The following is a 27637-nucleotide window of genomic DNA, read 5'->3' as shown; positions in this document are numbered from 1 at the left end:
TGCCTTTGTTTCCTCTGTCATTCCTCCAGGATCTCTCCCGTATTCTGTGTTTGACAGGAACCAGATAGATAGACATTTACTCGTGCTGTTGAGGAGTAAAAGAGAACACGTGAGAGGACATTTATCTCAGAGGACACATGTGAAGAGCACAGCATCTTCTGAAATCTGAGTTTGTACAAAAAAAGGACAATAGGGAGTACAACATAAAAAATTTCTAGGGAAAGTACTGAAGGGAGCCCATATGTCAGCCAGGAAATCCAGGAAGAGGGTAGTCACTCCCATTACTGCTTGTGCTGTAGTGTTAGAAGGAAACGCAGCAGTACCAAAGCCGATACACTATAATGTATGTTACCCTGTTGGACTTGACGGAATGCCAGCCCACACAGTCTAGCCCAGGAGGACCTTGTCCTGTTACAATTCCCCAGAATACAGAGATGTTATTTATTAACTGGTTCTTAACCTTTTGAAAGGTGATGGATCCATAAACGAATAAAATGAAAGTTATTGGCTGTGCACAGTGGCTCACGTCTGTAATCCTAGCACTTTGGGAAGTGGAGGCAGACAGATCCCTTGAGGTCAGGAGTTCGAGACCAACCTGACCAACATAGTGAAACCCCATCAGTATTAAACATATAAACATTAGCTGGGCGTGGTGGCAGGCACCTGTAATCCCAACTCCTCAGGAGGCTGAGGCAAGAGAATCGTTCGAACCCAGGAGGCGGAGGTTGCAGTGAGCCAAGATTGCACCCCTGCACTCCAGCCTGGGTGACAGAGTAAGACTCGGTCTCAGAAAAATAAATAAGTTATAGCCTGTATTTTCAGGGGAAAAAAGCCCATGGATATTATAAATGTTGCATCTAATTTCAGGGAATTCATAGATCTCATGATGTCAGTCCATGGATGCTAAGGTTAAAAACCCATGCTTGTGGGTGGTGGTCTCAGAAAACACCTTCAGGGAAGTAAAACAGGGAAGGGAAAGACGTCAGTAAAGATTGTATCATCAAGGAAGTTACCACCGTGGGCTCCCGGAGTTTAATCCTTCTATTTAATAGAAAACCCAGGGAACCAGTGTCCAAAACAGAACTCAAAGTTATCCTGCCCAAGAAGTGAGGGAGCTGGCTGTGATAGTAATACCCAAATGCCTACGGGTTCTTGTTGAGGGCTCCTGGGTGGAGGGGAGAAGCGTATTCATTCCCTGGAACTTCTAGCCTTCCCCAAACAAGGGCAGAGCAGGCTGTAGCACAGGAGAGAGCTGAGAAAGCTCCTAGGCAAAGAGCTAGAGGCGTTCACAGTTGGAAATCTAGGGACTTTGCAATTACAAAGATATATGTCAGTGTCATTATGAGAAGGGTGCTGAGAGCCACAGTGACATATTTCTGGAGTGCTTTAGGGACCCCAGAGAGTCTGAGTTTTCAAACTTAAAGGAGTGACACATTACAGGGAATCTTGTCTGTGTACAGCTTAGTGACTATAATTATGGTCTAGTTACTTGATAGTGGAAGGATTTAACACCCATTGGGTGTTAATATCCTCTAAATTAAAGCATAATCTAGCTTTGCAAATTGAGTTTTGAAGTTAAATTTCTTTAGGACACATTTCTGTTTAAATGGTCACTGCTGTTCTTTCTCCAACAACTGAGAGATTTATTGTGTATGCACCGGGGCTTTGGAAATTAGAGTTATGTGCATCTGCCAGCAGACCACTTCGACCTTTGCAACTTTTTAGAATTCTAAGGATCACCTTAGTTTTCCTTTGTCTCTTTAGAAAGGCAGCACATGGTGGGTGTGGTGGCTCATGCCTGTAATCCCAGCACTTTGGGAGGCCGAGGTAGGAGGATCACCTGAGGTCAGGAGTTCGAGACCAGCCTGACCAATGTGGCGAAACCCTGTGTCTACTAAAAGTATAAAAATTAGGGGGACATGCTGGTGGGCACCTGTAATCCCAGCTACTCGGGAGGCTGATGTAGGAGAATCGCTTGAACCTACCTGGAAGGAGAAGGTTGCAGTGAGCCGAGATTGTGCCATTGTACCCCAGCCTGGGTGACAGAGTGAGATTCTGTCTCAAAAAAAAAAAAAAAAAAAAAAAAAAGAAGCAGCAGCAGCAGCTGGCACATCTCTTAAACTCAGGGTCACTAGGTCCCAAATTCAGCCCAGGAACCATCTCTCCTACTTTCCCTGTCTTCAGAGGCAGCATTTGGTCAGGTCCTGATTCTTTAGGCTGCACCCCTTCTTCCAGTTGTACTCCCCTTTTTTGATCTTGTAAGTTACTACTCATTCAGGGTAACAAATTATTCCAGGCATAGAGAATAGGTAATGCTTTATAATTTCTACTTCCTAACATAAAAGGATGTATCAGTTAGAAAATATTAAAGACAGATAAGACTTTTGTATTAATTGCAAGGTTTGATTTCTTCATTTTTTTTTTCCATACAAACGATCCCCTGCTTTTCCTTCTGGCTCTTCCTGCTTTGTGCCCACCTGAGATTAAGGGCTCTTTTATGATCCTGTTTACTCCAGGACTTGGATGGTCTGATTTGGCTAATATGTTTGTGTCAACATTAGAGCTGATATATTGGGAACTGCAATTTTCAGTGATATCACCATCGTTGTTATTAGTGTTCGTCTTTTATTGGAACCACATGGATCTCCTTGTTCTGACGTCTCCTCTTCTCTACAGGCTCAGCAGTGGCTTTCTAAATGTGCTAGAAGTCCTGAAGCATGAAGTCAAGATAGGGCTGGGTACAGGTTAGTAGTTCACCATTTGGAGCTATGGCAAAGTGGTTGATTACTATGTCACTTTCTAATGTGACTAATTTGTGGGTGACTGTTCCGGTTTTTTTTGTTTGTTTGTTTGTTTGTTTTTAAAGTAGTTTTGGGCTGGGCGCGGTTGCTCACGTCTGTAATCCTAGCACTTTGGGAGGCTGAGGCAGGTGGATCACGGGGTCAGGAATTCAAGACCAGTCTGGGAAACCTCGTCTCTACTAAAATACAAAAAATTAGCCGGGCGTGGCAGTGTGCGCCTGTAGTCTCGGCTACTCGGGAGGCTGAGGCAGGAGAATTGCTTGAACCTGGAACCCGGGAGGCGGAGGTTGCAGTGAACCAAGATTGTGACACTACACTCCAGCCTGGGTGACAGAGCGAGACTCTGTCTCAAAAAAAAAAAAATAGTTTTATTATCTAGTAGAAATATCTTGATAATAAGTATCTAACAAAATAGAGAGGGGTTAGAAGCAGTAAGAAAATGTATGCAAAGGGAGAAGTTTTGATGACACTAACCTCCTGAAAGCTGTTATCCCTGTTTATTATTCAAAGATTAGGCTATAAAGGATAATTAATTCCTTCTAACGTGTTTCAGAGGTATTTTAAAAACAGTCCTTGACTTTCATTTTGTTTTGTTCTTCTGGCTAGATTTTAATGGTTTGGATTTGTATATTTTTAGTTTTCAGTAACTGTGTCATTACAAATACTGTCTCAAAAGAAATTTTTTTGTCCTTGCCATAGTGAGCACAGATTCAGTCTATGGCAGAATTGAGAATTCTGATGTATGTTAAGAACTGGTTTTGCTTTTAAGCAATGTTTAGCCAAATGAGACCTCTCCATATCCACAGGCAGCCTGCTTGTCTACTAGGCTGAGGGATGTTCTAAGTGCATATAGATTAGTGATGGATTCATGATGTCTCCTTTCCCCACAGCACATTTTAGTGGTGTTTCTTGAGAGTGTGCAAGCGTTGCTCGCTTTGAAAGTATGAGTCAGGCCCAAATGTCTAAGTGTCCTCTGTGAGGCTTCTTTTATGACTGAATGACTGAATTAAAATTTTTTTAATGGGTATGGGGCACGAGAACGTGTTTTCTGTTCTTGATGCCTTTGTCTTCCTCATATTTAAGAGCATCAGGCTGTGTGCATGTTGACACTGGTGGTTTTCATCACTTTCTGCAGTAACTCAAGTCTCAGTTTGTTATAGTGAGACATTTTACAAAGCAATTAATTGGTAAGACACAATAATAGGCATAATGATTTTAATATTTTAAGAGAGCTATATATTAGATTAGAAGTTTTTCCCAATTTTATAGGAATCAAAGTAATCAAGATTTTGACAATTGTAATATTAAACCTTAAATCATCAAGATTGTGATAATTCTACATAAAGTCACAGGTGTCAAAGGAGGAAACCAGTGATTTTACTTTCACAAAAAAGTTTTAAGGGATAAGAAAAGAATGGCCAAGAGTTTTGGTTACACACTATAGTCAGTTAACATGAAAAATTTAGCATTTGCATAAAAATCAGTCAGATATTGTTTTCAGATATTCTAGGATTTTGGTCTCCATAATTTAAGTTCATCACGTGGCTTTCCTTTCTTGACTTTGGGTTGTTTAGTGATGGTCTATCAAGTTCAAGTCAAGTTCTAGCTGTCACTTATTATCTGTAAGACCTTGAGAAAATTAATTTTCTAGCAGTTGTTAGTCAAGAATTCATTTCCTGATTTCTGCAACAATAGTAACTAACAATTACAACTATGTCTATCTTACAAGCTGTTTAGAGAATTAAATTTTAAAATGCATGCAAAATGGTTAGCACAGTGCCTGCCTGGCACATGACACAAATAAATAAATATTGACTTAAAAGAGAAAGGGCGAGGTTGGTGTATTGACCAAACGTTTGATTAAATATGACTTATTAGTTTATTTACTCAGGGAATGATGTTTCATTTTTACCTAGTCCTTTTTGCGATAGTCACCCTGTACTCCACTATTTCCTAAACATGACTTATGTATGAATTTACCCTTCAATTTGTAAACTTTAGAAGATTGTTATACCTTATACTATGAATAGAGAGTAGGTCCAAGAGCAATTCACACACTCTGTCTATAACAAGTGCAGACAGATCTTGACTTGCAGAAATATTAGGTAGAAGAAACCCACATGAAATTTAACAGAAATATAGCAAAACGAGGTGAAGTGATATCACAAAGAATAAGAGTGTGAACAAATATCTGAAAATGATCTGCTTTAGGATCCAGAAGAAAATTTCAGAAAATTGCCATCATCCCTGGAGTACAGGAAAACATGATGCTATGAAAAGATTGTGCTAGAAATTGTAGAAATCAAGGAAGAAAACTGAAAAAAAAATCAGATTAAAAAGTACGTAGACCCTTATACATGCTGAAAGGAGAGTGGATGGTACAACTACTTTGGAGAACGTTTTGGGGGTTTCTTATAAAGTTAAATATACATCTACATATGACCCAGCAATTTTACTCTTGGGTATTTACCCTAGAAAAATAAACATATATATTTGCAGAAATAGTTGCATGAGGCCGGATGCAGTGACTCATACCTGTAATCCCAGCACTCTGGGAGGCCACAACAGGAGGATTGCTTGAGCTCAGAGATCAGCCTTGGCAACGTGGCAAAACCCTGTCTTTACCAAAAATACAAAACTTAGCGGGGCATGGTGGCATGCACTTGTAGTCCCAGCTACTTGGGTGACCGAGGCGGGAGGATCGCTTGAGCTTGGGAGGTCGAGGCTGCAGTGAGCTGTGTTCATGCCACTGCACTCCAGTCTGGGTGACAGAGTGAAACCCTGTCTCTAAATAAATAAATAAACGAAAGAGTTGTAAGAGGATGTTTATACCAGCTTTATTTATAATAGCCCCAAACCAGAAACATCTATCAGCAGGAGGATGGATAAGCAAGTTGAGGTATATTCATATAATGAAATATTATTTAGCAATAAAAAAACATACTACTGATATATGCAAAATGTGGGTAAATATATGCCAGTGTGTGGGCTTAAAGAGCACACACTGCGTGATTCCATATGTATGAAACTCACAGACCAACAGAACTAACTGATATGGGTAGAAATCAGAAAGTGGTTGCCAAATGTTGTAGGTGAGAATGTGGGGAATTGACAGGAAAAGGCCGTGAGGGAATTTGCTGGGGTGATAGAAATGTTTAATATCTTAGTTTTTTTGCAAAGTAGTTAAAGCTATATAATTGTTAACATTCTCCAAACTGAACATCTAAATTCTGTATGTATTATGGTATTTTAGTTATACCTCAGTTAAAAAAATGACAAACCCACCAACCCTGTAGGAAGCTCTGAGAAGCAGAATTATCGTTGCAGAAAATCAAATCAGTGATGTGGAGAATAAAGCCAACCAAAGATGATAGAGGGTGTTTGAGAAAGATCGATGTGAAGCCCAGAAAGCACAGAGCCAACACATGGGGTTTTTTCTGATAGAGCACACAGAACAAATGGGACAGATGCGATAGAGCTTTGAAGGGTAAATCTCTTCTGAGCTTAAGAAAGAACTGCCTTGAAAGTGCTTACCCTGTTTTACACTAAATCATAACTGAACATGTTGTGGCAAAATTTTTTAATTGCAATTTTAAAAATTCTAAAATACTGACACAAGGAAAAAAGTCACTTATCAACAAAACAATTAAAAAGCAGTTTGCTTTCAGATGTTTTTGTTGGCACACAAAATACCAAAAGGCAAGAAAAGAGTTTGGAGACAAAGCAGTTGTTAGCCAAGAATAATATATCTGGCCAAATTCTCCTTTACGTAGGAAGGCAAAAAAATTCTCAGCTATACAAAGACTTGGAAAATATTTTCCCTAGGAACCCTTTGAAAAACTTACTTGAAAATCTACATCATTCAATGAAAGATGAGGCAAGTGAAGGGCCATGTTGGGAAATAATGGTACAATATGATGTCATGGAAAGCTAACATCAATCAGAATAAGAAGATCAAAGAATTGTAAAGGAGTTTAAAAAAGGAAAGTAAAAGCCAAAAATATATCTCAAGAGAGAATAGTCACAATGTTAAAAACCTATCAGAATGGCAACATAAATCAGGAAGATGTTTCCCTCAGGCTGGAAAGAGGTTCCTGGAACCTAAATACATGGCACTTATTTTAAAAACTGAGTGTTACATCCTTGAGTTTTGGTTTTATGCTTTCCTTATGTCATTTGAATGTCTTCAGTATTTTATCCTAAAATTTGAAAAAATAATATATGCTCTGCAAGAAAGAATTTTCCAAGTATAATACATAATTCTGTCTTCTAATTTTATTAACAAAACCCAAGAAGTTGTACTTTATGTGTAAGGCTGAGAGGAGGATGTATTTGGCAAGTGACCAACATGATGAAACACATTTCTACTAAAAATACAAAAATTAGCTGTGCGTGGTGGCACGTGCCTGTAGTCCCAGCTTCATGAGAGGCTGAGGCAGGAGAATTGCTTGAACCCAGGAGGTGGAGGTTGCAGTGAGCCAAGATCGCACCACTGCACTCCGGTCTGGGTGACAGAGACTCAAAATGTGTGAAAAAAAAAATCAAAAAAAAAAAAAAAAAAAAAAAAATTCTTGTCTCAGAAAAAAGGGAATTACACATATTTTACTATAGACGTTTCAGTATAAAAATATTAGAGATAACTACTTGAAGAATTTTAAAGATAGGATGCCTCCTAGGTGAAATATGAAAAAAATAAAAACAAAGAAAACATAGCAAATAACCAAAAATAGTCATCTGAGGGAAAAATTTAAACATATAGAAAAAGTTTACATCAACAAGACCTTTAAACTCATTAAAGCAAGCAACATACATGGAGCCAGTGCCTCACTTTTCAGTGACAGTTCCCTGTCCGAACTTACTTCTTCCATTGTGCCAAAAACAACAGCTCTTTGATCTCTTGTAGACTCGATTCCAGTGACTCCATGCTTTCTCAAAGTCCATTATTCTAATTCGAATTCTTAGATGTCAGAGTACATCAGTGTCATCATTGCCTTGGAAACATCCTCGCTTCCCATATTTCTCTCATTTTCTTGGTATTCACATCACAAAAGCCCCACCCTTGACTATCTCTAAAGTTCCCTTCTCAGTACCTTCAGTGGAGCGTCTGGAAGTTTCTGGAGAAAATCGTCCAGTGGGCTTTCATTTTAAATTTTGTTCTCAAATCCCAAATGGCCCTCCGCTTGGGCAATAGAGACAGTTATTAGTCTGTAATAAGCATGTATCTCCTTTTTCTAAGACAGCATTTTCTCATTTCTTCTTAAACTTTCTACCCCAACTTCTAGCTTAAGGCCTCCCTCATCTCATAAGTCATTGAGAAAATAGAAATAACCAGAAATCCTTCCCTCAATCTCCCACCACCAAATTCACACACCTTTCTGCATCTGCTGGCATTTTCTCTTCTTTTCCCTGTCACAGCAGAAACAAAAACAATAAAGCCCTTCTTCCAATCAAAGGCAAAAATACCAACATACCCCGGTATGTGTTCTGTTGTCTTTCCCTCTCCCAGCATCTCAATAAACTAGTTCCTTTGGCCGTAGATTGTCCTGTATCATCAGTGTCTCGTTCCTGCTGGATCATTCCTGCTGGTACACAAACATTTAAGCAAAGAAACAAAACCTTTGTTTGTTTGTTTGTTTCTTTGTTTGAGATGGGGTCTCTGTTTCCCAGGCTGGAGTGCAGTGGTGCAGTCTTGGCCCACTGCAACCTCAGCCTCTCGGGTTCAACTGATTCTCCTGCCTCAGTCTCCCGAGTAGCTGGGAATACAGGCGCACACACCACCACACCCAGCTTATTTTTGTATTTTTAGTAGAGACGGGGTTTTGCCATGTTGGCCAGGCTGGTCTTGAACTCCTGACCTCAGGTGATCCACCTGCCTTGGCCTCCCACAGTGCTGGGATTACAGTGTACATGAGTCACCATGCCCGGCCCAAAACCCATTATTAATCAGACATCCTCCTCTTACTCCTGCTCTACCTGTCTGCCTCCCTTCATGGCAAAGCTTCTTCAAAGAGTGGGGATCCACACTGTCACCACTTTCTAGGCTCTTTTCCATTCTTCCGTCAAATTCAGTCTGGATTCTTGCCCCACCCTCCATGACAACTGCCTTTGCTTTTTTCTTCTGTGGGTATTACCACTGGGATCTCTGCTGCCAGCTCCAAACGTTGCCATTCTATCCTCATCCAATGGGACTTCTCAGCAAGTATTTGCCATGATTGACTGTTCTCTCCATTGTCCAAATAATCTTATCTTGAATCCAATGAAGCACCTTCGTTCTTCCCTTCTTTGTCTTCTCTGAAGGCTGATTCTCTTCCTCCTGGCCATTTGAAAGCTTGCTACAAGGCTGTCTTGAAATTTTGCAGCCCAGGGTTCTTTCTTTGATGAGCACAAAATTGTTTCTTGGATTACAGTCTCTTTTTTGACTTTACACATTCTTCTTAGGAGATACCATCTACAACCATGGCTTCATGTGATTTAATATACTCAGATGACACACAGATTTTTATATCTAGCCCAGACTTCTCTGAATTCTAAACCTATGTTTTCAACTAACTACATTCTCCCTTCTCTTAGACCCCTCCTGAAGAAACCCCCAAACTTCATTCTATCCTGAAACACATTCAAACCTAGTTCTCTAAAATAGCTCTCCTTTTTAGAGAATTCATTTTCTCTAACTAGAAACTTGGTCATTATCTTTGGGACCTTCTTCTCCCTCACTTCTCCAGCATGATGCCCAACCTCATGACTCCTTAGTATCTCCTGGAACCATCCTCTTTCCCCTCATTGGTCACTACTACCTGATGCAAGCTGCCATCGTTTCTTGCTGAACTGCTGCACCAGCTTCCTAATGGGTCTCATACCCATCCTAGGCCCTTCCAGTCCATTCTCCTCTTTACAAAAGAATCACAATGAAAATCTGATCATGGCACCCCCTCATGCTTGTCACCCTTCAATGGGATTTTGAATGTGTACGGCTCATTACAAAGACCACAAAGCTCCGCATTGGTTTGACACCCATCCACTGCCAGCCTCATCTCACACTACTCTCTCCTCCCTACCCTGGCTATCTTTTATGAATAGATTTGGCTTTTTGAATACCCTGGCTATCCTCTCTATAAATTGCACTCCCTTCTCTCAAAAGTTCTGTATGCATTGTTTTTCTGTCTGAATGCCCTTTTTGCCTCTGTTTATATGGCTGAGTTCTTCTCATTCTTGTCTTAGATTAAAATGTCATTTCCTTAAAGAGGTGTTCCCTCACTATCCAATCAATATGGGCCCTTCATCTCCATTTTCTTGATCACTAAAGTGAAAAAGAATGTATTGTTAATATGTGTCTGTTTATATGATTCTTTTCTTTCTCCCCAACAAGATAGTTAGCTCATTCATGTGGAGAGCCCATGGGTTTTATTTACAAGTGCTTCAGTAAATGAAGTACATGTAAGGGGTGTAGTAAATGATTGCTGAATAAGTGAATGAATGCTTAGGAAATGAGTACGTACATATGAAATCGTTTTTTAGTCTTTCCGTTGTCCTCTGGCTTAAGTTTTTGCTCTTGTACAATTTTGTTCAAGTCTTCCTGTAAATAATAGTGTCCAAATGTTGACTCTGACGAGCAAGTAATGGTACCATCTTCGTTGTGATGGTCCTGGGGGAGTCATGGGGTAAGGAGACAGATTTTCTGAGAAAATCCTTCAATTTTCCTCCCTCCTCCACACAGTTTCAACCCTTTGGCCCTCATTCTTCAGCACTTCGGTTATGTAACTGAATTTTCTCTGCAATTATTAAGATATGTGATGTTATTTCTATTTTCTGAGAAAATTGAGGTTCATAGGTCCTAAGTTACTGATCAAAGGTCCACAAAGCAAAAAGTTGATGTTCACAGTTTAAAACCAGGTCTGTAAAATGTAGATATTCATGATTTCTCCTTCCATCCTACCACAGTGCCTCTAGCCATATGATAAAGTAGGGATTCCACCTACATTAAATGTGTTGTAGATGGAAGGGGAAAACTACAAAGCTAATCCAGTTGGGAAGAATCAGCAAGTTACTATCACAGTGGAAATCCCTGGAAAAAAAAGGCTTGACTCTTACACAAATGGTCCTGACTAAATACCATGAAATTATGCAGCCCAGGGTTCTTTCTTTGATGAGCACAAAATTGTTTCTTGGTTTACAGTTATTTTACTGACATAACATTGACAACCAGAAGAATATAGGATGATTAAATCAACATCATAAAGCATCTCTCAATTTTTTTCCAGTAAATTGCATAGCATTATTTCCTAATCTATCCTTATTCTTTCTGTAAGGTTAATTTTGAGTAGGTATTTAGGAAAATGCTACTTTCTGTGATGTTTTATACCTTATTTTTAAAACTGCAGGTATTTAAAATCTTCCATATTCACACCATCCTAACTGCATTGCTTTCATTTCTCTGTTTACTTCCAGTCTTTACCCATATATTATAAAATATAGTCTTTACATATTTTCATGCCACATAGTGATATAATTTTTATTCCATCTTTATTTACATTTAACATTTTTGTTGTTTTAGCAATAAAGAAGGAAGCAGCAGACAGAATATTTCAAAGCTTAATGTGTGTTGTTCCCAAATTGTATTTGTTTCCTTAGTATTTGTTTTCCTAGCTATGATAAAAATGAAGATTTAAGGGATGGTTACTACATATTAACACAGACTATAGTAACTTAAGTAGATGTAATGAAATTTTTTAGAGAGCTGGGTGATTCTCTGATTTAAATACAAGTTTAAGGACATGTAAGATAGTTGAGCATAAAATTGAGCTACAATCTAGAGTTACTACTAAACAGGCAATTATTTTGTTTTGGCAACATGTGTAGAGGCACTAACAATTACGTATGTCTACCTAGAAATGACAGAAGGAACACTTGAAATATGAAATTTACTTTATTAGCTATAAATGTGTTTTCCTTTGATAAAACATACTAACTTACTTGAAATTTATTTATATAAACTCACTTAACTCCATGTTCATTCTCGTTAAAGGTTGTATTTCATTCGATTATGATTAGGGACTTTATTTAAATCACTAAAATCTCATTCCTCATTTAATGATGCCTACCAAAATATAGAGCTGTCTACATTAGCATTGCTCATTTATTACACTAATTTCCCAAAATATGCAAGTTTATTCTAAAAGCTCTTCATAAAAATTATAAAGAAGTGGCTTTTTAATTTCCCAAAGTTCTCATCTGGATTAGAATAAGGTTAGGAAAAATTTAGTTAACAGAACCGTGAGCTTATTTTAAACCACATATTATCTAAATTATCTTTATAACTGTGCAGGCATATTTCAACAGTTTCTGTGAGGGTTCATGGACTCTTCAGAGATAAGAGTTTCTTTTGGCTCTTTAAACCATTTGAGTATTGTGGTGGGTTGTGTGTGGATTCCTAAAATATGTCTATCGGAATCTGTAAATGTGACCTCATTTGGAACAAAGGTCTTTGTAGATATAATTAAGGAAGAGATCTCAAGATGAGATCCTTCTAAAATAGAGTGGGTCCTAAATCCAGTGATCAATACCCTTAGAAGAGACAGGAAAAGATAGACAAATAGAAAACACAGGGAGAAGAGAAGAAGGCTATTTGAGGATGGAGGCAGAGATTGGAGTGATGCTGCCACAAGCCAAAGAATGCCAGGAGCCACCAGAAGCTGGGAGAAGTAAAGGAGATTTCTTCCTTAGAGCTCTTGTGGGGATCGTGGCCCTGCCAACACTTTAATTTCAGACTTCTGACCTCCAAATTGTGAGAGAATAAATTTCTGCTGTTTTAAGCTAGAAAATTTGTGATTATTAGTTGCAACAGCTGTAGGAAATTTATGCAAGTATGCATTTGACACTAATTGCAGCTTTTGAATTGCTTTAAATCTTAGTCTATGGCTATCTTGTGTTTATAGTTAAGAGCTTTTTAAAAAAAGTATATTAAGGACTGAATGTCTGTCATAAAAACAATGCTATATATGTATTATACCATTTATCCTCACAAGGTTACTGTTTTGGTTTTATTTTACCTACTGTAGACGTGGCTGGTGGCTATTCATATTCCATGCTTGATGCAATCAGAAGAGCAGTGATGGTTTCCAATATCCTTTTAATTAATAAGGTAAATGAGAAAAGCCTGACCCTCAAAGAAGTCTTCAGACTAGCTACTCTTGGAGGAAGCCAAGGTAATGACTATTACATTTGTCTCTCACACAATATACAACCATGCTGATCTCTGTCCTTGGATGTAGTATGAAGGTGCATGATTGATATTAGGAAAATCCAATATTCATAACGATCTCATCTCATGTAACATACCCAGAACTCAGCCAGTAAAGTGAAGTTCACTGACAGAGGAATCATTCCTTCGGTGATTTCACTGTCTTTGGTAGAATAGATGTCTGAGACACAGTTATCATATTGATTGTTTTAATGGATATTACATTGGTTACATGGATATGAGTTCTTTAAAGTAATCCATTCTTAGGCCAGGTGCCTAAGAATCACAGTAACTCACGTCTGTAATCCCAGCACTTTGGGAAGCTGAGGCAGGCAGATCCCTTGAGCCCAAGAGTTTGAGACCAGCCTGGGCAATGTGACAAAACCCTGTCTCTATAAAAAATAAAAAAATTAGCTGGGCTTGGTGGAGTGTGCCTGTAGTCCTGGCTACTTGGGAGGCTGAGGTGCGAGGATCATCTGAACCCGGGGAGGTAGAGGCTGCAGTGAGCAGTGATTGCACCACTACACTTCAGCGTGGGCAACAGAGTGAGACCTTGTCTCCAAATAAATAAATTAAAGAATCTGTTTTTCCACTGAGTCAGGTAACTTGCTCTCCAGTGGCCTAAGTGATGATCATAATAGTAAAATAGTAGCCAAGGCTTACTAAGCTCTTTCCATGTGATAGGAATCATACAACATACTTTATATGTGTTGTTATTTAATCCTCACAACCACTGTTATTCATTTCGTTTTACAAACAAGGAGCCTGAGTGAGGCTTACACAGCTGTCAAGCCACAGTGTGCTATGATTTGAATCCACCTAATCTGATGCCAGCATGCAGACTTCTTACCTTCTGCCTTTCCACTACAGTATCTTCCTGTATAAATCCCTGCCAAGACCATGTATTTGGTTCATATACTTAAGTACACTAATTCCTCAAACCTCTTTAAAAGGATAAAGATGTAAAAATTTAGTTGGTTGATATGCAAATATTGCTCATCAGCTTTTTCCAGTTCTCAGGTATAACTGTATTGTTATGGAAAAAAATAAAAATTGGTCGTTGTATTTCCTTAAGTCACTTTAGAATTATAAATGTAATCGGAATGGATCATAGTGAAACACAGCATGAAACCATAGGTAGCTAGTGAGAAATTAAAATGTAGATATAGATTTAGAAACATATTTGGTTGTAGATTTATGATAGATACCCTGAGTCTTACAAATGGAGGACGATCGAAGCCAAGATTATCCTGGGAAGAGAAACTTCTCAGATGTTCTCTGAGTGTTGGGGACTAGGATGAACACCATAAGCACATTTCAAGAAAAACAAGTACAGGGTTGTTTTTTGTTTTAGTTTTTGTTTTGTTTTTTGCTTTTTTTTTTTTTTTTTTGATTTCCCAAAGTCTTATGGTTCATTTTCCAAAATCCCAAGTTTCAAATCACTCACTATTTTAATAAGTGTTACAACCTTTCACCCACACCACCATTGTCCCTTCACATCTGAATTTGAGTTTGAGTAGTTATTCTACCATCTATGTTCATGGTACAAACAAGTCGTATTTAAATAGTGCTTTTTGAATTCTAGGCTCTCTATGAGTTACTTCATCAGTATCCTGTTTCTTTGATCAAGCCAGCATGGGTGCCTACCAAATCATTTGTACTTTGCTGTGTAGCTTTTAAATCTATTTTCTGGGTCACTGGGCTTACTCATGGAATTTCTCTTCCTTAGTTTGTTTCTCTACTATAGTCAGAGTAAAATGAGATGAATGGATCCGTATTTAAAGTGTGGCATTTTCCCAGCACTGCCATGGCCTTTACACTCATTCTCAAGAAGATCAAGATGAGCAAAAATGATCTTCACAGAACCAACATTTACTCCAAAAGCAGCAAAACCGCATTTCCTGAAATGCATTTGAGTCACTTACCAGCCCAGTGGGATCTCTGTGCAACAATTTTTATTTATATCAGTTTACAAATTCACTGAAAAGAATTGTGTCTTTTTGGTTAGTTCATTCCTGAAGTCTCCAGGCTCTACTGAACAACCCAGTTGGTTTATATATACCATCAACCTTGCCTAAACTCTAGTCACTGCACCTGGTTATCTGGTCTATTAAATGCGCAACAATTTTATGTTGAAGTCAGTCATTAAAAACTTATACTTGACATGCTTCTTTGTCAAGGGCAAAAAGAAGTCGAGTAATCAGTGAAGGAGGAGAGAATTTCCAATGATTTTCTATTACATTCAGTCATTCCCCATACAATTAGTAGGAGTCACCTGGCTCCTTTTAACATTTCGGATTATTTTCATACCCCTGTCTTGCTAAAGAGAGTACTTCAGCTAAAAAGCCATTTTTCTTTTCTGAGAATAAAAGAGTTGCCCTTTAAAGAACCTTTTAAGAACAAGTAAGATTTCTAAGTCAGTGTTTAGAGAAATGCCACAACTTTTGGATACCTATAGGTAGAAATATAATGTATTGGATAATGCCTAACAGAGGTAATCGATTCAATATTTTAACATGAAAGTGTATCTTAGCAGTGATAGAATGCAACAAACACATGTGAAAATTGAAATAAATAATACTGCACTCTGGTTAACCTTCCTTTTATTCATGCTTCCATTTGTGACCCCAGTGTACACCTTCCTCAGATTACAGGCTTTAAGGAACTTTAAATCCAATACCTCCGTTGGCGAGGAAAGCCAACTACCCCCATCTTTCTGAAACTAAATCATAAAAATGAGAGATGTTCTTCCTTGGTATCCAATAATCTTGGAACATGAGTTGTAGCTGTGAGATGAGCCAAGTCAATAGATATTATTGGCCTGTGCTCTGTTTTAAAAAACCATTCTTCTCTGGTGACCAGAAAACCTTCAGGGTTGGAAAGAGATTGGTCTGTTTTCAAAAGCCCCTGGGACTTTTGAGTTATCAGAATCTGTCCACTTTGAGAAGTGAGCTTTTTTTTTTTCCATTCAGAGGATTTAAACTAAGGAATTTCTGATGGATATGCCTGCATTGACAAATATGCAAAAGGATAATTATTTTTTATTTATTCAAGGTTCATTTCACTTCCATGAAAATAAATCTTGTCAGCTATTTCATGGAACAGAAAGAACAAAAAAAGGCAATGCAAGGAGTTTGGAGTGTAGGGGGGAGGATAGAAGGGAAAAAGAATAAAGGTATTATGTTAATCATCACGTTTCTTAGAGGGATAAATGAAAAGCATAGACCAGCTGGGCTATGAAATGCACTGATAGAGCTGAAATAGAGACATATCAGAGTTATGATACGGTAATGAAGGGAACTGTTTTTATTCTCAGATTTTGCCTTCCTATGCATACTCCGCTTTATGTAAGAAGTCTTGTGACCTATTAGAATGAGAGTGCTTTTCTGTCTCACTGTTAAGACACTATTTTTTTTTCTCTCCTAGCGACATGTTGGCAAAATCTGTCCTTACAAACAGACATTAGTGTGGTCTGATGGCTTGCAATCCTGACTGTTTATTCACTTGTTCTCAATAGCCCTGGGGCTGGATGGTGAGATTGGAAACTTTGAAGTGGGCAAGGAATTTGATGCCCTCCTGATCAACCCCAAAGCATCCGACTCTCCCATTGATCTGTTTTATGGGGATTTTTTTGGTGATATTTCTGAGGTAAGTAAAAGAAAGTTAATCAAAAGGCATTTATTTCATAAAGTCCTTGTCACAATAGCTTCCCTGTAGAAAAGAAAATAGAAACTGAAATATTTTAATGGAATGCAGGAAAATCTTAAAAGGGACGCTAGAGCCCTTTAATAATTATTATAATTTTAATGTTAAAAATAATGGTATTAACAAAACTTTTTTTTTTTTTTTTTTTTTGAGACGGAGTCTCGCTCTTTAGCCCAGGCTGGTGTGCAGTGGCATGATCTCAGCTCACTGCAAGCTCCACCTCCTGGGTTCAGGCCATTCTCCTGCCTCAGCCTCCCAAGTAGCTGGGACTACAGGTGCCCGCCACCATGTCTGGCTAATTTTTTGTATTTTTAGTAGAGACGAGGTTTCACCATGTTAGTCAAGATGATCTTAATCTCCTGACCTCATGATCCACCTGCCTTGGTCTCCCAAAGTGCTGGGATTACAGGCATGAGCCACTGTGCCCAGCCAACAAAACTTTTATATTTTAAATGTTTTTGTATATTTGAATGTATTTGGCCACAAACAGCCATAATGTAATTAGCACTCATTGAACACTTGCTATGTGCTGGGTAGGCATGGGATTAGGCACTTCCTTATCTAATTTTGTTCGATCATCAGAGCAACTCTAAGAGAGTAGGTACTATTAATATTGCCATGTTAATTTATAGGGGCAGTGAGGCTTAAGGGAGGTTAAGTGATTTACGTAAAGACTCATAGCCAGTGATTAGTAGGCGGAATTTGGATTCACACATGGGACTTTCTGACTACTGGAGGCAAGGCTCTTGACCGCGATGCTATGTCAATGGTTTTAATTTTGTAAGAAAATGAACTTTGTTTCTCTTATTATAAAATGTTTTTCTATGGATACAATAAAGTAGTTCATCTTACCTGAAAAATGATTCCTTGTAAGATATTGAGTTCTTCCTAAAAAAAGAATTAACTATTGCCATTTCTAAATTGATCTACTTATGAGAGTAAATGTGATAATAAATACATTAAAGTTTTTAAAAGAAAAATTCTGTATTATGTGAAGTTTGTACCATTTGTTATTATAAAAGAGGAAAAATATCTTTTTCTCTACCCATCTTAGGGTCAAGGCTGAGGTCACTATAACAAGAGACAGATTAACAGGAGAAAGGCATACACATTTATTTAATATAAATTTTTTTTTGAGACAGAGTTTGCTCTTGTCGCCCAGGCTGGAGTACAATGGCACGATCTCAGCTCACTACAACCTCTGCCTCCTGGGTTCAAGCAGCTCTCCTGTCTCAGCCTCCCAAGTAGCTGGGATTACAGGTGCCCACCACCACACCCAGCTAATTTTTGTAATTTTGGTAGAGACGGGCTTTCACCATGTTGGCCAAGCTGGTCTTGAACTCCTGACCTCAGGTAATCCACCTGCCTTGGCCTCCCAAAGTGTTGGGATTACAGGCATGAGCCACTGTACCTGGCCTGTTTAATATAAATTTTACATGACAGAAGCCTTCATAAGGAAGTGAAGACCCAAACAAACAGGTAAACTTGGGTATTTTTATGCTAGGTTTGATGAAGAGTGGAAAGTTGTAGAGAAATGTGATAGGACACGGAGTGTGATCCAGTGGTAATAAGCTAGAGGGAACTTAGCAAGGCCTGTTTGTTCAGATTCTTCTCTGTGACCATTTGTCTCCAGAGATCTGGCATAGGGAGGGCACCCCTTTACTTAATGGTCTTACGACCTGCATCTGGGTGAGGGGTGAGGGGTGAGGGAGAGTCAGAGTGACCTTCCTGTGTTTGATTGGAGGTCATGTGTCCTGACCCCATCATTATTTTCATGTTGTTTATTATTTTACTCTCTTATTAGAGTAAATCTCTGGGAATAGGGCTGTAGGGAATAGTCCTAGTCATTTTTCTTACATCAGGGGTGTCCAAGGGAGAGAATACAGTCATGAGTTCTTAGTTTCTGTTTCTGGTTGTGCCAGTAAAGCCCCCTCCCTCCTCCCTCTTTTCTGCTTATCAGTAGAGACAGAAACTAAAAACCGTGGCTTCAGGCTGCTAAAAGCCTAAAACAAAACAAAACAGAACAACAAAAACAAAATAAGGCAAGTTGGACGAGCTTGTCTTACATCATACCCCTCTTGAAATATTTGAATTATTTTACTAAATTAATTTCTTTAATTTATATAATACCTTTTCTCTGATGACTCAAAAGTTACATACCCAGAACTTTCACACAATAGGTAAACTTCTGTTAATTGCCAGTGGATTATTTGTTGTTCTGGGAGGTTTTTATGAAGCACATAGCCACTTCTTTTTTAATTAATAGAAGTCGATTTTGACATTAAGAAATAAATTCATATTTCTGGGCTTTGCCAGCCACTATTGCCTGTGAATTTACTTTTCTAAATGCACAAACTAGTCTTTCTTATTACTTTTATTTTCCATTTTAGGCTGTTATCCAGAAGTTCCTCTATCTAGGTAGGTAGATGTATGTCTCTATGCTAAATATTAAATAAAACCTTTTCCTGTCTTTTTCTTGGGTATGGCTCTATATATTTATCATACCATATATTAAACTCTATGTATGATAATTTGCTTTGATTCATTATTTTTTTAACACTCTGAAGCATCAAGCCCATTGGTGGCACATTATTTAAAGGTTCTATTTGAAATCTCTAGTCATAAATTGTAAGCTGAGGAATGGAAGGCCAAAGGTGAAGAGATCTTCATGTTCAACCCCCTTGTACTCATTCGGTATCTGACATTCTCCCCTACCATGTTTTTGTGACAAATGTATAGTACAGTCTCCCTACACGTGCTTGTGATGTACTCACATTCAATTCCATTCAGAGAGAGAAACAGTAATGCAGAAGATTCTACCCTCCCTCCCATTCTGTTGAGTGAGCTCAGGACTGAGTGAACTCGAGATGGAAAGACACATGTATTACTTCTTGTGGAGCTGATTCTGGAGCGTAAAGAGTAGTATTTATTTCTCAATGGGGGCAAAATGTAAACCAACCGCTTTAGTTGAGAAAGGACAGCTATAGGGGGTTGAGTCAACTTTATGTGATTTCTGCCTCTGGTGCAGAATTCAGACCCTAATCATCAAATTAGCTATAACATTTTCTACCGGTCATATCTTCCTGTTCAGACTATAAACAATCTGAGGGTGGGGGGAAAGCAGCTTTTAGTATTTCCTCTCCTAGAAGTATCTTAAAAAAAAAATCTCTCCCAATGGCAGGGAAGATACTTATTGACACAAAAGGATTTTATACATGATTCCTTGATTTTTCTTTCAGGAGATGATCGAAATATTGAGGAAGTTTATGTGGGCGGAAAGCAGGTGGTTCCGTTTTCCAGCTCAGTGTAAGACCCTCGGGCGTCTACGACATTCTCCTGGGATTAGCGTGGTTCTGCATCTCCCTTGTGCCCAGGTGGAGTTAGAAAGTCAAAAAATAGTACCTTGTTCTTGGGATGACTATCCCTTTCTGTGTCTAGTTACAGTATTCACTTGACAAATAGTTCGAAGGAAGTTGCACTAATTCTCAACTCTGGTTGAGAGGGTTCATAAATTTCATGAAAATGTCTCCCTTTGGAGCTGCTCAGACTTACTTTAAGCTCAAACAGAAGGGAATGCTCTTACTGGGGGTGTTCCTACGATAAAACTGAAGCAAAGCCTTTTTCATATTTCAAAATGTGGAAAGAAAAGATGTTTCTAAAAGGTTAGATATTTTGAGCTAATAAATGCAAAAATTAGAAAACGGAAAATGGACCCATGAGAGTATATTTTTATGAGGGAGCAAAAGTTAGACTGCGAACAAATGTTAGAAAATCACTTCAGATTGTGTTTGAAAATTATATACCGAGCATACTAATTTAAAAAGAGAACTTGTTGAATTTCAAAACGTGTTTCTAGGTTGACCTTGTGTTTTAGAAATTTGCACTTAATGGAATTTGCATTTCAGAGATGTGTTAGTGTTGTGCTTTGCCTTCTTTGGGGATGAATGTCAGAAATGGAATGCCACATGCTTTCTTAATATAGTTTTGTGCTTCAAAGTGTTTGACAGAAGTTGGGTATTAAAGATTTAAAGTCTCTTAGGAATATTATTCATGTAACTACATGGCATAAATAGTTGTATTTTTTGTGCACTTTAAAATCAACTTATAACTGTGAGATGTCATTGCTTCCATTTTATCAGAAGAGAAACAAATTCTGTGCTTAATGAAATTTATGTAGACTGGAGTCTTCGTGAACTGGGGCAAGTGATGGGCATCCAGGAGCCGCCAATACTAACAGGACAGGTTCCATTGCCATGGCCTATTCCACCCAAACAATATATTGTAGTTTCTGGAAATTCCGTACTCGGATATCAGTCTGCTAGAACTTTAAAATGAAGGACAAATCCTGTTAAAGAAATATTGTTAAAAATCTTTAAACCCTGTGTATTGAAAGGACTCTATTTTCTAATTTTCGCCAATTTTCTGTTTAATTCCCTATAATTTTTAGGACATTAGAATTTTAGGATAATGAAGAGTACATAATGTCCTACTTAATATTTACATTAACAGGACAATTCTTACTAGATATTTAGGAACATTACAAAGCAAAGAATATTTTTATGCTTCCTAATACAGTGTGTTTTCCCATAACCTAGAATTAAAACCAAATTATGACCTTATGATAAATCTTTAAGTATTGATGTGAATGTTATTTAAATTCTATATTTTTCTTGTTTAATTGCAAATACTATAAATGAGCAAGGAAAAGGAATAGACTTTCTTAATATAACACTCATTCCTAGAGCTTAGGGGTGACTCTTTAATATTACCTTATAGTAGAAAACTTTATGTAATATAGCTAACTCTGTATTTACAGAACAAAAAACATAGTTCCCCCTCCTGTAGTGTAAATTTTATTTTCACATACTTATGCTAATTTAGCAGTAATTGGCCCAGGTTTTTTCCCTAATAGAAATACTTTTAGATTTGATTGTGTATACATGACACCTAAAGAGGGAACAAAAGTTTAGTTTTATTTTTTTAATAAACAACAGAGTTTGTTTTGTGAGATAAGTAGCTTAGTAAACCCAATTTCCAGTCTTAGTCTGTATTTCTAATATTTCTAGTTCCTGAGCCATGTCAAAGATGCCTTGCCAAATTTCCCCCCATTTCTCTATGGGGCTAGCAAGAATCTTCAGCTTTATCCCTCAATCACTGCCAAAGGAACTTGATTACATGGTGTCTAACCAAATGAGTAGGCTTAGGAATTTAGATGAGATGTGTAAGATCCACTTACAGGCAGTAGCTGCTTCTAGTGTTTGCAAGATCCTACACTTTTACCTTCTTTAAGGGTGTACATTTTGATGTTGAACATCAGTTTTCATGTAGACCTAGGACTCCTGTGCAGTAAATATAAATAAGTGTAGCATCAGAAGCAGTAGGAATGGCCGTATACAACCATCCTGTTAAACATTTAAATTTAGCTCTGATAGTGTGTTAAGACCTGAATATCTTTCCTGGTAAAAATAGGATGTGTTGAAATGTTTATATGTACCTTGATCTCTCCGCATCACTTATAACTTATGTGTTCTGTTTCTCCAAGTGCGGTGTTCCTGAATGTTATGTATGCTTTTTTTTTTTTTTTTCTGTACCACAGGCATTAGCTATACCTGGGGCCAGATTTTCTGCACTTTGAAATGTTGCCTTTGCCTAATGTAGGTTGACTTTCTGAATTTTGGAGCGGCACTTTTCCAAGCCAATCTTATTTGTCCCTTTTTGTTTGAATATCTTGCTCTCTGACAGGAAAGAAACAATTAACTTAACAGCCTCCTCACCCCACCCTCCACCATTTCCTTCATGTTCCATGGTATTTTCAACAGAATGCTCTTTGAAAGGTAAAAACCATTGAAAAGTATCGATTATCATAAATTCGCAAAATATTTTTGCAACCAAAACACAAAAGCAGGCTGATCAGCTAAGGTAAATTTCATTTTCAAACGAGAGGGAAACGTGGGAAGTAAAAGATTAGGAGGTGAAAGGTTGTCCTGAACAGACCAAGGAGACTGTTCCCTGATTTATTCTCTTGGCTGGTTCTCTCGTTGAATTATCAGACCCCAAGAGGAGATCTTGGAACAAGCTCCCTTCATGCCAGGGGTCTTTCTAAGTTAATGCTGTGAGCATTGAGCTCCTATTAAAACTCTTTTTTACTTCAGAAAGAATTCTACAGGTTAAAGGGAAAGAAATGGTGGGAAACTCTCCCCATAATGCTTAGCCAACTTTGAAATGTACCCTCCAATATCCCCACTGGCAACTGCAGCTGAGATCTTAGAGAGGAAATGTAACGGGTGTGAGATCTAGCAATGCATTTTGAATCTTCACTCCCTACCAGGCTCTTCCTATTTTTAATCTTTTCACCTCAGAACTAGACATATGGAGAGCTTTAAAGGCAAGCTGGAAGGCACATTGTATCAATTCTACCTTGTGCTATACGTCGGAGAGATCCAAAATTTGGATGCTTCTGGAGACTCTTGGACATCTTTTCATTGTTGTCCATTTTTAAAATTGATGATGATGGTTGGAAACATTCACATGCTTAAAAGCAATGGTGTGAGTTATTAACAGGTAAACGAAAAAGTAATGACTTGAAATGGTTTTTAAATTGTTTGGATTGTGAAGAATTTTTGAAGTGCTTTTTTTTTTTTTTTTGTACGGCTTCAAGGAGATGTTAGCAATTTCAGATCTACTAGCCAGTTTAGGTATGACTTTGGAAGTGCAGAAACAGAGGGACAGTGTTAGAAAATCCTGACATTGGTCCGCATGCATGTGTTCACACCTGGTTTCACCTGCCCTTCCTTCCCACAGCCCTGAGTGTGAGAGATTGAGAGTTGAGGGGTTGCTTTGTGGATCTTGTCCAAATTTAGTGAAATGTGGAAGTCAACCAGGCCAATGGTGGAATTAAATGTAAATTCCAAGAGGACTTTCACAGTCCATGGGGTTCAAATGACTTGGGTAACAGAAGTTACTCTTTTTTTGTGTGTGTGAGCAACAAGGCTGTTTATTTCACCTGGGTGCAGATGGGCTGAGTCCGAAAAAGTAGACAGCAAAGAGGGTGGGATTATCATTGGTTCTTATAGGTTTTGGGATAGGCGGTGGAGTTAGGAGCAATGTTTTGTGGGCAGGGGGTGGATCTCATAAAATACATTCTCAAGCGTGGGGAGAATTACAAAGAACCTTCTTAAGGGGGGAGATTATAAAGAACCTTCTTAAGGGTGGGGGAGATTACAAAGTACATTGATCAGTTAGGGTGGGGCAGAAACAAATCACAATGGGGGTAACAGAAGTTATTCTTAGCTTATCTGTTATGTGACAGTGATTTACCTGTCCATACCATTTCCAACCCAAAAGCCTGTCAGAAAGCATTCTTCAGAGAAAACCAGTTTACATTTGTTGTTAAACTCCTGATTGCTACTCTTAGGAATATATATGTATGTATTCATAGGAACATTTTTTCTCAATATTTGTATGATTCGCTTACTGTTATTGTGCTAAGTGAGCTCCTATGTGCTTCAGACAAAAATAAATGAGACTTTGTGTTTACGTTATTTTTTGTTGTGAGTTCTGTTTGGTTTTGTTGTGAATTCTATCAATCTGCCGGAAGGGGAATTGATTTTACACTGTTTTTCTTCTTTTAGCATGAATTTTAAAAAATAGAATAGAATACTTAGCTGTGAGCCAACATGTATCTAACATCCTATGATAGTCACTATACATAGCTTTTAAAAATTAAGCTCGAATGTTCAGCCTTTTAGAAGCAGATTGCTATTGCTTTTGATTTCAGCATAGTGTATATTTTATATATTTTAAGACATTACCCAGAGTGAGTAATGCACTCTATATGAAGAATCAGTTCACACAGACATATGTGCATGTGTATTTAAAACAAAAGTTTCACAGAATAATACTTTCTCTATTTGTGATGCCTTGGGCTATTTCCTGTACACTTTATTCTATGACATTTTATTTTATTCTCTACTTTTTAATGCTGCGGATGATTCCCCAGTTGGTTTCTTGAGCTTCTAATGAATCACCTGCAATTCGGAAGCAATATTCCAGTATGTTTGAGTCTAAGCTTGGTCATTCCCTCGCTGGGTGGCAGACATGTTACTTTAAGTCTCCACGGGTCCATTTCTAATTCCATGATATGGAGATAACATGAGTGCCTGCCTTACAGTCATGAAGACTAAATAAAAGGATACATAGACAGCACTTAAGCTAGCAGCTGGAACACAGTGAGTGCTCACTATGTGGTAGCTATTATCCTAAAAATGAATATAGACCAAATGAAAATAGAAATAATTTTATAAATATTTTATCAGTATATATTTTATAATCTAAATCAAGTGATATTATGGATCCTCCTTTACATAGAAACACTTTGCATCTGATTTTTTCAACAGTATTATATGTTCATTTTTTAAATTTGTAATATGAAACATAGAGTAGTAGATTAGGTCTATAAATTCATCCCAATGTCTGAGCAGCTTGCAGAACAAGTCTTTCAATTGCACTGGTGACCCAGCTCATCCCCCCTTTCTCTCTTGTAGTTCTCAGAATAACTGTAGAATGTGCTGGAAATGGAACATTCTCAGATAAGGAGGAACTGGCCAGAACAGACTGGGCTGTGTTCCCATCCCTCCTGAAACAGGATCTTACGGTGCCTTAGCCCAGCATGTCAAGTATCCTCAAGGTGTAAAACCCAGGGTGGAGCATGCTTCGAAGGTCCCTCAGCTACGTGCAGATGTAGCTGACTCTATCTGTCTTGGGAAACTATCCTGAGCCTTGACAGACTTGCCATGAATCTTAAGCTTGTATTGTCCCTTGCTGCCTATCTGTGAGGAATAAAGTTGCTTCACTTACTTTGCTGTGTGATTGTTCTGTCTCACTAGACTCATGCAAGGGGTAGAAATTGCAGTCCTAAGATACAGTGGGCATGATGAAACTGCTTCCCATAACTTACTAAGCACTTATTTTCTCCTAAAGATCAATTTAGTACAAAATATCCAGAAAAGAAATTTCACATGCATAATTTAGCAATAATGTATGTCCAGTTTGCACATTGTAGACACTGGGTATTACAATAGATAATATATAAATGTGCAGATTATTACATGGTACTAAATTCAGGATTTAAATTAACAACAACAACAAAAAAGATTTGGATATAAGATAAATACCTTCCAGTAGCAAAACAGGACTTGTGTTATGGTGTTTTAAGACTCCATCAAGAGACCACTTAGTTACTGGACCAGAACTCACAAGTAACTCTCACCAGTGGCAGGTGTTTTATTTTGTTTTAATCTTATTTTAAAATAGGACAAAAGAGAAATGTTCTCTGTCTTTGATAGGACAGCATTTTAAAATGTGATTAATATTTTAAACTAATTCAGACTTATCACTTTTATCTCCAGCCCGACCCTAACCTACTACCACATCATTGTAAGACTACATTGCATTTATCATACTTAAAAAATGGTTCATGCTTCTATAATAGTTGAATCTAAATTTTGGAGCAGGAATATAGATAGAGAGCTAAAAGCATTTTCTCTATTAACAAAAACTTTGTTGGGAAATTCTTCAGTGGTAACTAAAAAAAGTAAATATTAAATGTTTTCTCGCCAGTACAAAATGCAATTAAAAAACAAAAACAAAAGCAGATCACATAGAATTTTATAGTCCACTTGAGCCCTCTGCTATTGCCTGGATTCTGTAGAGAGCAAGCAAACATTTGTTCCCTGTCTGTAGAAAGAGAACCCAAAGTCATAAGCAGTCAAATCAAACTGCAGAAATAATGGCCCTGGAAGATTGTTATTCGGTCAGATGACATCCACTCACTTGAAAACTGGAACTTGTCGCTTCACTGTGAAATTAACTTCTGTCCTTTTAGTCTGGGTCACTCTCCAGATCAGACTTTTGGTTAACTGCTGTCAAATAAAACCCATAAATGAATAACCCAAGCAAGAATTCTGTTTGTGTGTGTGTTTTTTCCAAATTTCTAAATTTGCTGTCCTGGAACACTTGAGAGACTTCAAATGGCCTTGGTGATTTTTGTTTTTGTTTTTCTTCCACAAAAGTTGGTTTCATCCGCACCTGAGTTAAGGAACAAGTGAAGGATGGCTTTGTGTTTGTAAAGCACTTTGAAAACCTTGACCGAAGCACAGAAACAGATAAAGGCAAGAAAGGCTTAATTTATCAAAGTATTACAGAACAGATGAACCCTCAAATTGGAGCTTTGCCCAGGAAGGTTATCCGGGAAAGAATTCAGTGTTAGACAGCATCTTTTATTGAATAGTACTGCTCCCTACAGAGCAGGGATAACTCATAGGCAGTGCAACTAAAGTTGACAACATATGGGTTCTTGGCAACTGTATACTCACTTAAATCCACTTTTAATTACATGCAAATTAAGGGGTAGGTGAATGCAAATTGAAGGGCAGTTTAGGATTTTCTAGCAAAGGGGTGGTAACTTCTAGGTCATTGTCATAGCTTTTGTAAATTGTCATGGTGCTGGTGGGAGTGTCTTATGCTAATGAGCAATGAGGGCATCTGTGGATTGCTTTGGTAGCCATCTGCTGATTTCTACCAGTTTCTTCACTTTATCCTGTTTAGACCAGATCCTGATTTGGTCAGCAAGGTTGTGACCAGAAAACAAATCCTGCCTGTCTCCTACCTCAAAAGGATACTCAAAAGGATAAATGAAGGCGCTCAGAAATACAAGTGCACACACTTCTTTCAATTCATAAACTTTCTTAGTAGAACTATTAAAGATGTATTGGCAACCTATGTATTTTGGACTAATTTATATAACCACGACAAACCCTCCAGCATCATAAATATGTCCTGGCATAATGCAATGGCATGCTATCCATCCTGTAAAATCTCATGCTAGTGACTCAGA

The 27637-nt window shown here is 37.9% G+C and overlaps 1 protein-coding gene across 4 annotated transcripts in view; it reads left to right on the top strand.

Moving 5' to 3' along the window:
• GDA (guanine deaminase) overlaps window positions 1-25599 on the top strand; it is a 67857-nt gene extending 42258 nt beyond the window's left edge. For 2 of the 4 annotated variants that reach the window (XM_011965142.1, XM_011965141.1), the window contains 5 exons: window positions 2677-2744; window positions 12857-13003; window positions 16556-16686; window positions 19134-19161; window positions 19983-20742. In XM_011965142.1, coding sequence (XP_011820532.1) covers window positions 2677-2744; window positions 12857-13003; window positions 16556-16686; window positions 19134-19161; window positions 19983-20053 — 445 coding nt within the window. In that variant the 3' untranslated portion in view covers window positions 20054-20742. Of the gene's footprint in view, window positions 1-2676; window positions 2745-12856; window positions 13004-16555; window positions 16687-19133; window positions 19162-19982; window positions 20743-22485; window positions 23698-25286 lie in introns of those variants that run through there. The other 2 variants (XM_011965140.1, XM_011965143.1) reach the window with 2 other exon arrangements.
• Window positions 25600-27637: the final 2038 nt, after the last annotated feature.

Source organism: Mandrillus leucophaeus, unplaced genomic scaffold (genome assembly GCF_000951045.1).
Source record: "Mandrillus leucophaeus isolate KB7577 unplaced genomic scaffold, Mleu.le_1.0 Scaffold715, whole genome shotgun sequence".
Taxonomy (NCBI): domain Eukaryota; kingdom Metazoa; phylum Chordata; class Mammalia; order Primates; family Cercopithecidae; genus Mandrillus; species Mandrillus leucophaeus.
This window is presented reverse-complemented; position numbering and strand designations above follow the sequence as displayed.